This window comes from Lissotriton helveticus, chromosome 10 (genome assembly GCF_964261635.1).
Source record: "Lissotriton helveticus chromosome 10, aLisHel1.1, whole genome shotgun sequence".
Taxonomy (NCBI): Eukaryota; Metazoa; Chordata; class Amphibia; order Caudata; family Salamandridae; genus Lissotriton; species Lissotriton helveticus.
In genome coordinates, this window is record NC_136071.1 from 972079662 (window position 1) to 972093564 (window position 13903).

A 13903-nucleotide genomic window follows, 5' to 3' on the forward strand; every position below is an offset into this window, starting at 1 on the left:
GGAAAATATGCAGTTGGAAGCATCTGTCAATGGAAGGGCTGCGGGGTTCTTGTCTGATCGACTGAAGCTCAACTCATTTAAAGATGTGGCTTGATTTGTATTGTTTCACCTTTTTCTTTATTATTGAGTCTGTATTGCTAATGTTGTTTACCAAGGGTTCTAACATGATTAACAAAAGAATGTAATTCTATGAAAGATACCAGTGCTGGAGAACCAAAGTGGCAGGTCAGTAACTCATTTTGTTGCATGCCGAAAGCGCCTTCATTCGACTGTCATTTCAATTTACAAATTTGAGAGACCAGTCTTTGTTACAATTTCAGAATTGCAAATGGCATCTTGTCTAATACAAAGAGGATTTAAAATGAATCCACCAATTGTATTAATTCCCCTTCCCCTTGAATGAGAAACTGCAAACACTAAAGTGTAGGGTGTGATGAAACCTACTTTATTTCCAGGCAAAGGATTCAGTGTAACACAACTGCAAATATGCAAAAATATAACATTTCCAGAAAGCACATCTCAGAGATTTTCCAGTTCGACTTGTCAATTGCAAAGACCAGCAGATTGTAGGAGTACATCTGTATCTGCTAGGAGTTAGGTGATTTTTGTGCATTGGCCCTAGTGGTATCGCAAGAGCATTCTTGTTCAGATTTGTCTTCAAACTGGTTGTGTTATTACTTGCTCAACACGTCTGATATCAATCTTAAAAAAACACAATACTTCAGATAATTATTTCATAAAACACAAATGAGATTTTCAGTGTATTTTAAAATTGATTTAAGAACAGTTCTGCTGTTTACTGTCATACAGAAGTGCCAGTAAGCAATCAGAGCCTATGTCAACTATTATGTGGAGTTTACCATACTGGTGTTGCTGAGGCATTCACCTACGAACTAGAGCAGGTGGTCTTGCCCTTTGTTTTGTCCCTGGTTAATTTACATTTTGTGATCACTTCTAGGGATCAGCAAAAGTAATGCAAGGAACTGAGCCAAGTTCATCAGCTACTCAGTTACAGTTTGAGATGGAGAAATTAAAAGTAGAGGCAGCAGCTGTCAAGGAAGAACTCAATAGTTTCAGAGAAAAGACAGAAAAATTGGAAGAAGAGTTGATGGTAAGATCTAGTAAAAGTGACATTGTTAAAAAATAAAAGGAGCGGATTGTGTCTGTTTATATAACATATGTCATTATGATTAGGTCGACGTTCCACAGACAAGGTGTTTTTGTTTTCTAAATAACTTTTGCTCTGTCTGATGAAACATTCCAGTTAACGACTTGATCCATTTTTGGTTCAGCATGGCAATTTTCATATAGTCCTATTAATAGTGACCAAATAAAAAGGAGTGGATATAAAGTGACATTTTCCATTTAAATATTTTGCAAGTCTTTCTTCTAGGATACACACAAAAAACTAAATGATTGACATAAAGTACAGCGGAGAAGAATGGAACACTGTATCCTGTCTTTTGCCAGACTTTGGATTGCATCTCTAAACAGCTGATGTGCAATTTGGACTCCACGAGAGACCATGCACCTCAAGTCAATATTGGACCCCAGCCCTTCCTACTTGATTCTTACACAAGATCGGAGGCTCACGCGAAGGTAGTTCTGCCGTTCCAGGCTTCTAAATGCTTGGTCCACCATTGAAGTTCAAGACGGCACTCTGTATCGATGCTGGTAGAATCTGAATAAGCAAGGCCATTTCGCGGGTGATGAATCTTGAGATGCTGAAGGACTCTGTAACGAAGTGGAATCAGAAAGATGGCCTGAATGGAAGAGGACTGGTCTACCAGCCTCACCAATGAACTGAGGGAAATTTGATAACTGTGAAGCATTAGAAGAATGTCTCTTTTGATAGCTTTTGCTTTTTGTTCAGGAAGGTGAAGAGTAGCACTCGAAGAGTTCACAAGAAACCTAGAAACACTATCTGTTGAGTGGGAATCATGATGGATTTTTCTCTGTTTACCACGAAGCCCAACTCTGATAGCAGAGAACAAGTGAGTTGAAGATTGGAATGAAGAATCTGAATATTTTAACTCATTAGCAGTATATCGTCCAGGTATATTATCAGTCTGATCCCTAGAGACCTGTGGTACGCAAACACTGGTTTTATTACTTTTGTAAAGCACCACGGTGCCAAAGAAAGACCTAAGGGAATGGAAGAAAAATAGTAAGTTTGTCCCTGCCATTGAAATTGAAAACATTTCCTATGACAAAGATGAACAGGGGTTGTAGATAAGCGTCTTGTAAATCTAACCTTGCCATCCAATCATGCTACAACAGAGAGTCTCTGAAGTTAATGATAGTTTCCATCTTGAAGTGACGGTAAACTACAAACTGGTTGAAGAATTTGAGATTGATGACCAGTCTCATCTTTTTGTTTTTCTTTTGGACTCAAAACAGGGAATTGAAAAACCCCGAAGGATCTGGGTTGGAGATCTGAATTGCCTGTTTGTGTAATAGCACCTGAATCTCTAGGGAGATGAGGTTGGGCATGTCTGAAGAGCGCTTTGGAGGAGGAGGGAAAAAGTTTTGAAAAGGCGTTGTGTAAAACTCTTATTAGATAACCTTGTATTGTATTTAGCACCAAAGGATCTGCGATTATTTGGTGCCATTTTGAGAGAAAATACTGAAGACGACCTCCTACAGGAGGAGGGTCAGAAGACAGACTCACCTTGTTGATTTTTGGCTCTGAATTTTCTTTGTCCACGACCATGATAACCTCTTGGTGGTAGAACTGCGGTTTGAAGTGTTGATAGCCGTAAGATGAGTTGAAAGAGCCTCTGGTTCCCTAGTTGCAGTAGGAACAGCCGGTAAGAGGCTCCAGCCTCTACCGTCCTGTGCAAAAACATGCTGCAAAAATACTTTTCTCAGAGATGGTTGACCCTTATCGTTAGAAGAAAGCATGATAACATAATGGCTTAGGTCTGTGATAAAGGAGTCCCCAAACAGAAGACCATCTGCTTTGAGACCTTTCCTCCGTTTGTGAGCTATATAGAGTTATCATTACTGAGCAACCAGAGGCCCTCTGAACCCACATAGATAAATCAAGAGGATCAATGTCGAAATTGTCTAATCTGAGAGCCTCAGCTATGTCAAAAATATGAGTCAAAGGACCCACCAAGTCCAGTAACTTGTTGTGGGAAATCAACCATGCCTCATTGACTCCCTTGCGTTAGTACTTACCAAATGTTGAAAAGAAAGTAAGTACAGATTGATTAATCAATGGCGTGGCAGTAATATTGGAGGGAAGAGCAGGCCTAGGGCATTCTGATTTTAACTTAGCCCTAGTCTGTTTTCCCAGATGCAATACGAAGCCTGTGGGATGTGTAGTCCCCAATGTGGGTGGCTGGAAACCATTCAGTTGAATTAGGATGGTGAATGAGGGTTGGATCGGACATGGGGGTGCCCTCCACATCCAGGACTGTCTTAGCTTGGAAAGAATCAGTTATTTGAAGGATTACGTTTGGATTTCTTCAGAGGGGGAGCAGCTGAACATTTTTTTGTTTACTTTTGCACTTGGAATAGCTTTAGGAATTTCCCTACTTTGTAAGAGACCTGGGAGGAACGACGTCCTCATTCTGGTGTGAAGGAACATCACTGCTCAAAAAGTGCAGTTTCAGGAATGGGGATAGATTTCTTTTTCACAGGTAAAGACAGCATTTTGCATTGTCTGCTTTTCTCCGCAGAATGGGACACAAGATGTTTTGACATCATAGTCATTAAAGATTTTTCAATATTTTTTGCCATCATGTCTATAGAGGCCACAAGGGCCTGTTCAACTGAGAAATTAAAGTCATTTTCTTTGTTTTTAAATGTTTCCCCTTCATCATTTTCCTCATTCATCAATGAAAAGCTGCCTCATTCCATAGTAAATACTCAATTTTAACTAACTTCAGGCAGAAAAGGGTTAAAATTGCCAAAGAAACACAGGGGCAGAGAGAAACACCCAAGACACTCCCTCAGGGCGTGTACATGCCGAGGAAGACAGCAACAGCAATGAGGGGAGGTGGGCCTAAAAGCCTCTCCCTTTATTCTTACGGCGTGCATTGAAGCGGTGAAGGAAACCCGCTCAGCTGAAGAGAGAAGCTGAGGGAAAGCTCCATTGGCGAAATTAATGCTGCATATAAAAGAGGGAAAGAGCACAGCACGCATTCAGAGAACAATGGCTGTGTCGAGCGCACAACGGAGAACAAGGTACTAAAACCAGTCAATAAACAATGTGTACTAATCACAAACTACAGAAATACAACCTTAATATACCATATGGAACAAGGGAATACATAATGCACTTATCTTGGCTGCCAGCAGCAAGAAAAGGAGTAAAAGAAAATGTAAAATATATAAAACACTATTTTGCCATGGGGTTTGCCGACATCTGAACTGGGTTAGCATCCACCAAGGACTGCAAATCTGACTGAGGAACCATGAAATGTGCTATACAGTCCCATGAAGCTTTCCTTGGCTTTGGGACCTCTGGCCCTGAAGATCGTTGCAGGTTCACAAACTCTACAGGAGGGTCCACAAACTCTATTGAATACATAAATAAAAAAAGGCTGGCCGCATTGTTAGATGTGGTATAGGATCAAAATATAGCTAAAGAATTCACTGAAAAAAGAAAGGTTACATTTAAGACATGGTTCTCTTTGGTTAAAACACCTAACCTTAGGTTAAAAAAGAATCTTAGAAACTCACTGACAAAACATTTTCAAATTTCAAATTAAAACAAAAAATTTGAAAATTGTGGTTGAAACTGCTAACCATAACACCCACATCAAATCCAATGCTTATGACCTCACAGTATTGATACCAACCAGTAATAACATCTAAAAGCACAGTATAATTAATAAAAAATGCATACTCAAACCAATAAATAATACTCCATTGATAGTTCTCTTTCATGGTATGAAGTGTAATATATGTAACGTCCTCTTTAAGACTATTTTATAACATTTGTAAATGTATCTTTCACAGCAATAGATAATGCCAGCCCACCAGTCTTAGTCTAATGTTACACATTGCAATTGGAATTCAGAATTTCACCGTTTAACCTAGCGTATTTTAAGGCGTATGGGTTTAATGTTTTGTGTTTCGGGGGAATTTGAGATTTTGTTTTAACAAAACTGCATTTTTGAAGCGTGGTCACATGAGTTAAGTGCTCTGCTCATGACACTTTCTGACAGCCATTGTAGAGATGTGTGCTGTGCACGATTAGCAGGTCAGTTGCTTTCAGTTCAAGGTACACACCCCTGTTTAGGCATGGCACAGGCGCGTATGGGCAGTTTCAGGTAGGGTGTTTTTCGAGCACTGCTACGGTATAATGTGAATTATCAAACTAAAAGCTTTAACTCTTTTTAACTTTCCAGTGTATGGTCTTAGTGTTTTGTGGTCATTTTTGGAGCAAGTGCCCCCTTATGACACTTTTTAGCAGCCATTGTAGAGACGTGTGCTGTGCTCGGTTAGCGAGCCGTTGCATTCTGTTCAAGGTACACGCCCCTATTTAGGCATGGCACAGGCGTGTGCAGCGGGTGCGCCTAAGGCAAGCCCGTCTGTGCCTGTCCGTGACCGATGGAGGCTAGGAGCCCTGCCCGTTTTGGGCTGGATGTAAAAGTATTCTCTGTTCACCAGCTAAGAGCACTGTGCCCTGTGTGTCTTGCGTCCCTGGACCCAGTAAAAAGTCAGCAAATATGTAAATCCTGTAACTTCTTCCTTAATGCATACAATAATCACTTGCTTGATGCTATGGGCAAAGTAGCCCTTCAGATGGCACCAGAAGTGAGGCGACCACCGTTTCAGGTAGGTTAGAAAGAATGTTTTACTTCTTTTGTATTAATGTTCATTTGTTACAAATTCACCAGCAACATCTCCATGAGTTTATGGTGGATCATGTGCCTGATGCCATGTTCCTAACGGAGACATGGTTACATGAGGCTTTGATTCCTGATGTTATTGCTGGCAAATTATTCTATGGTGAGGAGGGACAGAAGTGGCAAGCCGGGAAGTGGGGTAGCCATTGTGTTCAAAAACAGATACAAATGCATCACTTATGAAGTACCAATACCGGCATGTGAAGCAATAGCTTCCTCATTGGAACTTACTTATAACTTGACATTATTGCATGCTTTAATTGAACTCCCATCGGGTTATGGCGGAAATTGGTGCACGTTACTTCTTCACCTTCTTGCCCCACAGATCTTCAGATTATTAGGGCATTCGAATGTCCATTAAAAGGACAGTTCATGCTTTTCCGGCCAGACCTTGATTGAGGACTTCAGAGTACTGAGCCTAGAGCTAATAAACTCTATCTGCGCATAAAGCAGGACATCTTCTAAATCTATTTTTTGCATATATAAAATCGATGGAGGCTGGTCCTTCTATGCCATTACTGTGGTCAGATCTTTATGCAGTATCTTTTTCATTCCGGACTTGTAAGCGTCTGGCTAGAGCGAAGAGTGGGCCTCAGATCAAGTCGAGGGCCTGGTCTCGATTAGACATACCATGCCTTAATAGTCAATTAAGGAATACACTGCCGAGATTTACTCAAGGGGTCGAGTTGGATAAACCCAGAATTGATGACTGGTTGCAAGATTTACTGGATATAATTTTACCAGCAAAAATGAGTCGTACAACCAGATCTCATCCTCCAGCTCCATGATTTACTAAGGCATTACAGGCAGAGAAGTACAGGTGTAAGGGCCTGGAGAGATCATGGAGGGTTGCACATGATGAAAATAGGAAGCTCATATACAAAACAGCTTTGAGAAACTATCATGGTCTATGTAGAGTGGCTTGTGCCACTTTATACTTGGACCAAATTACCTTGGTCAAATATTGTTAAAAACTCTTTTTAGAGTGGTGAGGGAACTTTTGGATCCTAATAGGATTTTGCCAGTACTGTTGCAGCCTCAGTGTGATGTGCTGGCATGTTTCTTTGTTAAAATGGTGACAGCTAGTTCGCTCTCACTAAAGACAGGATGGAATGATGTTTCCCTGCCAAACAGTATTACGGAGAATCTGGTTATCAAGCACCTGAGTGGTGGGGGCGTGGCCTGACGCAGATGGAGTGAGCAGCACTGCTCCGGAGCTCCCGTCGGCCGGCCGCCTTCCACAGCCATCCTGAAGCCCTACATGGGGCCCGAAACCTCGCAAAGCAACCCTACAATGGCCAGAACTGAAGGGATGCACGGGAGGTAAAATGAACCACTCCCTCGGCCAGGAACTGCCAAAATCGGACGCGACGAAGACGCCCTGGGAAAAAGCAAGATGGCGCGCCCAGCGGGTACTGACAAGCCCGGTTAGCACAGGAAGGGCCATGGCAGATGCCTCGGGCAGTGGACTGCCGTGTCCCCACATTGGCCCCACACCGGCCACAGGGTCCCGACTGGAGGGACCCCAAGAGCGCCAACAGCGGGAGAGCACACACAATACCTGCGGCGCCCAGAAGCGGCCAAAATGGCGGCGCACCGGGGACGGAGGCGCCTGAAGGGCTGCTACGGAGCAGCTGGGGCCCTGTAGTGCTTCTTTCCTGCCCCCCAAGCAATATCCTTCACGGGGCCTGGCAGCCCAGGAAGTAAGGCGGATGGGGGAAAGTTGCTGAATAGCGGATGCAGCGAACACGGCCAGGAAGGTAGCGCCCAGCAGTCACTGATGAACCCGAAGCCAGTGCAGAGAGCCAGCACGGAAACACGTGAGCGGAGGACCGACGAGCATCCGCTACAGCCCCACACCGACCATAAGGTACTGATTGGCAGGACCCGGCAGGCGCTAGTGGGGGAGGAGGGAACGCAGCGCCTGCGGCGGCCAGGCTTAGACAAAATGGCGGCGCGCTAGGGCCAGGACGCCTGAGAAGCTGCTGTGACGCGGATTGGGATCTGCAGTGCTTCCCTCCTGGTCCCCTAGGTGCGAACCAGCACGGGGCCTTGGGACCTAGGCAGCAGAGTTAGCGGGATAAAGTGGGACGACCCGCCAGGAGGGGAGACAGTGGCTGGGCCAGAGGACCTCTCTGGGAACCTGCGGAGTGCAACAACTGCTGGGCGGCCTGATGCCCAGCCGCTTGGGCGAACACTGGTAGCAGCACCCCTAAAGGAGAGGAGACAAGAAAACTGTGCTGCGGGTGGACCCCACAACCCACGCAAGCCAGAGGACACATGCACACTGAGCAGAGGGGCTTGGAGACCCCCAGGGACTCCGGTCTGAACTCCGTAGAGACTGCCTCACTGGGAGTAGACCCGAGGAGCCCTGAGCACTGCTCGGAACAGAGGAAGGGGCGGAGGAGCAGCGGGGCTGGAGAACACTGGGCGCTGAACTACCCAAGGCGGCGCGCCCCCTTCGGCAGTGCCCAGACCATCGGGGGGCCGGAGGACACCATGGGGAAGCCCCTAAAACGGAAAGACAAGGAGGAACCCACTGCGAGCAGGCCCCCAGACGAGGCTGAGAAGTCCGCAACGGGGACAGAATGCCCTGCAGACCCTACGCTACAGGACATACTCCAAGCCATCACCACCTCCAGCGAACGCCTGGAAAGGCAAATTGACTCTCTCAGCCTGGACATGGGATTGCTCCGGGAGGACCATAAGAAACTAACGGACCGGGTCACGACAAATGAACGAACATTAGCTGAAGCTGTCCCAGCGGTCACAGACATGCAACACCGAATGACTATACTGGAAACAAAAGTGCAGACGCTTGAGGAAAGGGCAGAGGACGCCGAAAATCTGTTGCGCAGAAGAAACCTGAGAATTGTGGGCCTGCTGGAGAAAATTGAGGGCCGCAATAAGGCGGACTACCTCGAGAAATGGCTCAGAGATGAAGTGGCGCCTACCGGCCTGTCGAATTTCTTCGCCCTGGAAAGAGCACACCGAGTCCCTGCCAAGCCACCTATACCAGGTGCACCGCCACGAGTGGTGATAGCAAAACTCCTCCACTACAAGGACAGGGATCACATTCTAACTCAGGCGCGGCTCAAAGGCGACATTCAAGTGCACAGCTCTGTAGTATGCGTTTTCCCAGACTTCTCCCGTGAAGTACAGCACCGAAGGGGATCGTACCGGGATGTGAAACAGAGACTGCGCCAACTAAACTACACATATGTGACGCAGTATACCCAGCCACGCTACGGGTTACCATGACAGAGGACACAGAGTTCTTCAGGACCCCGCAGGAGGCGTCCGAATGGATAGACAGACAAGGAGGAGCAGCACAAACACAGAACCTGCCGGGGGAACGGAGGCGAGGACTTCGATCACGCAACCAGAAGAACAGGAAAGAGGCCATGGCACCCTCGCAGGCGGAGGCACAACCAGAACGGCGGAACGCAATGCAGGTGGTGGCCCTGATCAGTGGCTGAACTGAGAATCCGGGTCCTCCTGAGAGTGGCGAAGAACTGGAAGACACGGGCTCGGACAATGGGTCCAGCGACTCGGACGCGCAGAGCCTGACACTGCCAACTGCTACTCCACAGACAGCGGACAGCATCTTCTAGGGGCGGGGAGCAGAAGACGGCGATGACTGCAACCAAACTGCTGTGAGACACTTCTGTACCATTATTAAGCTACAGGGGTTGAAGGGGAAGCACAGCTGAGGGACGGTTCACTGAAGATTCAGTGGGGGATGGCGGCCGCAGAGACTGGGAGAGCACCGGTGAGGGACCACCCTCGGAGATTGACTGATCGAACTGCAAGTAGTCACTTGTAGACTTTTCGCACTGGTTTGGATGGGAGGGGTTTTCCTACTTATATGGAGAGCAAGAGTTGGGGAACATGTTCACTGTTGACAAAGGGAGGAAACCTTGCGTTGCACTGTATAACGCATTATATGATGGGGAAAGTGGAGGGCAAAAAGAGGGCATTGCTCGGCCTGGGTAGCAGTCGACTCAACGAATCCAAAGTCAATGGCTGATAAACAACACTATAAATGTATGACGTGGAACATTAGGGTAATGCACACAATGTCAAAGCTCCACAAGGTACTCTATTATATCAAGAGACGGGGAGCCCTGATAGCTCTCCTGCAGGAAACGCACGTAACACAGAAGGAAGGGCAGGCGCTACACAAAAGATGGAAGTGGCAGCTCTACTACACCCCCTATTCGGCATACGCGAAAGGGTCGTTAATATGGATCCAAGCAGGGGTACGGTTCCTGCTGCTCAAACTCAGTGGTGGACCCGGAAGGGCGATATGTGGCAGTGAAAGGGAGACTAGAGGACCGAGAGATTAGCTTACTTAGAATCTATGCCCCTAACGTGGACCAACCTGCTTTCCTCGCAACACTGAACCACAAACTGGCACACTACCTGGCGGGGGCGATTATAGCAGGGGGTGACCTTAATAGCGTGGATGATGTATAACTAGACAGGTCCTACCCCCATTGCAAAACTCCAAGGCATCGCGTGCCTCCCAAGCATTCACTACATGGAAACAGAGTTGGGGACTGTTAGACTTATGGCGCACCCTGAACCCACAAGGGAGGGACTACTCCTACTTTTCAGCGGTCCGTGAAGTACATGTTCGTCTGGACGCCCTCCTTAGCTCAGTAGAAGTGCAACCCCTTGTCACAGGCGTAGGATACCTAGCGTGCACCATCTTGGACCACAACCCTCTGATCTTGTCCCTGAGATGTGCGCACCCCGCCAGCAGTGATCTCCACGTGGCGGCTCCGCCTGGACACTCTGGAAGGCCAGGTCTTCAAGGAGGAGTTCAGAGGCGAAAAACCTTTCTACTTTCAAACCAACGCAGGCGCGGCTGTGTCACGGAATGTAGAGTGGGATGCGTTCAAGGTGGTCCTGAGAGGCCAGTGTATAACACGGGCCACGGGGGTCAGGCGCGTCATCACGAGCGAAGTGGAGGAGGCGGAGACGGCACTCAGAGAGATAGAACGCAGGAGGCCGGGACTCCCGGAATTGCATACGGCACTCTTAGACGCTAAAGTGGAAGTGGAGAAGCAAACGGAGAGGCTTAGGAGCTTTGATTACAAGAAGGACTTAGAGCGCACGCACGCTGAAAGGGACAGATCACGCTCGCTCCTGGTGTGGCTGACGAACCTGACAACCAGGGGCACTCCTTTAGTGGAGATGGAGGACGTAGGGGGGACCAGACACTTTACGCCAGATAAGATTAATGAGATTTTTGCGCGCTACTATACTAACCTTTACACAAAGACGAACATATGTGAACCGGCAGAAATCAGGGACTATGTAGCTGACCTGCCACTGACAGTTATGAATCCTGAGGTGGCGGAATTATTAGGGGCTGATAATAGGCAGCGGGAGATACGGGTCGCTATCAAGGGCATCGCACGAAACAAGACCCCGGGCACAGATGGCCTACCGGCCGATTTTACACAACATACACAGACAAGCTGACCCCCTAATTGGCTGCGATGTACCAGGGGGCCCGAGAATTGGGAGAGCTGCCTGAGAGTGCCAGAGAAGCCCTTATAATCCCCATACCTAAGCCCGGGAAGGAACCTCATGATTATACGACCTACAGGCCACTGTCCAAGCTGAATATAAATTATAAAATCCTAAGTAAAGTCCTAGCGGTGCGTCTCCTGCCACACATGCCCCTACTGGTGCACGCAGATCAGGCGGGATTCATCCCAGGGTGGAACACAGCCATAAACATCCTGCTGCTCATGGTAGTAATGGACTCTGATGGGTATGACAAACAAGAGGCAGCAGTATTTGCAGTAGATATTGAAAAAGCATGTAACAGCCTGTAGTGGCAATATTTATATGAGGTCTTAACCAGGCTGGGGCTGGGTGAAGGATTCCTGACATGGGTGCGCCTCCTGTACACGTCCCCTATGGCCTGCGTACGCACTGGGAGGATTATCTCACCCAGACTGAGGGTGGAGAGGGGCACAAGGCAGGGATGCTCCCTCTCCCCGCTCCTGTTTGCCCTGGCCATGGAACCGCTGGCGAGCAGGGCCAGGAGTGGCCAGGACTACGGGGGCTTGGAGACGATGATTGGGCAGCACTATATCGCATTATATGCAGATAAACTCCTGATATTCTTGCGCAATACGGCTGAGGAGTTGCAGGGCGCGCGCAGCATGCTGGCTCCGTTCGGCACTAGGTCGGGTCTCACGGTCAACTGGCAAAAATCCAGCCTATACCGAGTAGCGCCTAACACCCCCACCGCTTACGCTAGAACAACTGCGCTGGGAGTCCAACTGTTTGCAGTACCTGGGAGTTAAAATATATCACGGTGCGGCAGACCTGTTGGATGGTAACGTAGGAAGGGAAAGGCTTTGAGGGCGGCAAAAACAGCAATGGACTTACTGGAATGCTTCCGCTATCCGTGGCTGGAAGGGTGGCAGTCCTGAAAATGGTAACACTGCCACACTTACTGTACTATTTCGAAACGCTGCCGGTATGGATTCCACTAGCAATGTTCAGGGAGCTAGACTTCAAGATTATATCGTTTATCTGGGGTACAGGCAGATGGAGGATGGCATTGACAATGTTGAGACGCTCCATGTCAGAAGGCGGACTGGCGGTACCGGACCATGAGGCCTACTACCTAGCAGCACAACTATATTGGCTAATACAGTGGCTAGCGGCGGATCAAAACCTGGAAAGGGAACAGGATCCTGCTGCGCCAGACATGGCCACGCTGGCGAGCATCCTCCTCTGAGTGCGTTGCACCTCGGCTGAGGACAGAGCGGCGGCTAAGGTGATAGTGCGCTGCTGGACCAGGTATCTTAGGAAAGTGGGCGCAGCAACTACCTACTCCTCTGACATACCACTCCCGATGCTGGGCTATCTCCTACAGGGGGAACACTGGAGAGGACTGGGTAGACGCAGGACTGCGGTAGATGGGCGACTTATAGCGCGACTGCGCTCCTTCCCTTTGCAGACTTGCAAACCGAATATGACTTGCCTGGGGGTCACTTCCTGAAGCATAGAGCTCTAACGCGCAGGATTAGGATGCATAGGACGACTGGGGACGGCGAGCGGAGAGTACTAGCGGGATGCAGGTATGTCGCGCTATCGACAGGAAGGATCAACATGGTGTCCTGCCTCTATAAAGCAATACAGCGGGATATGCAACAACCGCTAGAGCGCTTGCAAACACAATGGGAGGAGGACCTCAGTAAACAAATACCTGAGAAAGATTGGGACAAAATCCTAGAACGCACCCAAAAGTGTTTTGGAATGCGCGCTTCAAATTAGTTAACTACTATGTGCTGCAAAGAGCATATTTAACGGGGGGATTGCTATTTGGACCGCAAGGAGCCCTTACCTGCCGGTTGTTGCCCGCTTGTTGCTGACTGTCTCCTGTTTGCTCCCACGCCTCGCTGCACCGGCTTCGCGGGTGCCGCCTCGTGGTCCTGGTGACTGAAGGAGGCCCTTTGAGGAGGAGGAACTGTGCGCTGACTGCCGTGGGGCGTGTGGGCTCTGTGGAAAAATCGCCGAACACCAGCAGGGACTCCGAGTACCAGGAGTCCCTGCCCGACCTGGTCCAGCTGGTCCCGCGTTCGGTGGATAGCCCAGCCCACGGCTACGTGACGCACAATATTAATGCCCCAGACGTCCGCGTCGCGGGAGAAGCCCGGGACAAGGGCGGGACCGTGTTAGGCCGTCATAGGCCGGAGGAGGCCGGGCTGGAATAGCATGAATTTGGGACCCCCTCTATATTTGATTTACGACCAGGGAAAAGAGAGGAAAACAACTAAGAAAATATAACGAGATTCCCCCATGGTCTATTCATACTTTCTCCAAAAGCATCAATTAAATATTTCGACAGTGAAACTTCAGATTAACACAGATACACAAGTTATTCCTCTATTTTTGGTATTTTATTCATTTTTTAGTGATATATCAAAATAGACTTTTTTAAAAAAAATTCATGTATATTTGTCAATTCATCCACGATAATTATAATCATTTCTGCATTAAAATTC

The 13903-nt window shown here is 47.9% G+C and overlaps 1 protein-coding gene across 2 annotated transcripts in view; it reads left to right on the plus strand.

Moving 5' to 3' along the window:
• AKAP9 (A-kinase anchoring protein 9) overlaps window positions 1-13903 on the plus strand; it is a 647464-nt gene that overhangs the window by 405644 nt on the left and 227917 nt on the right. For both annotated transcript variants that reach the window (XM_078663639.1, XM_078663638.1), the window contains one exon: window positions 959-1111. In XM_078663639.1, the coding sequence (XP_078519765.1) occupies window positions 959-1111 (153 nt within the window). The remainder of the gene's footprint in view (window positions 1-958; window positions 1112-13903) is intronic.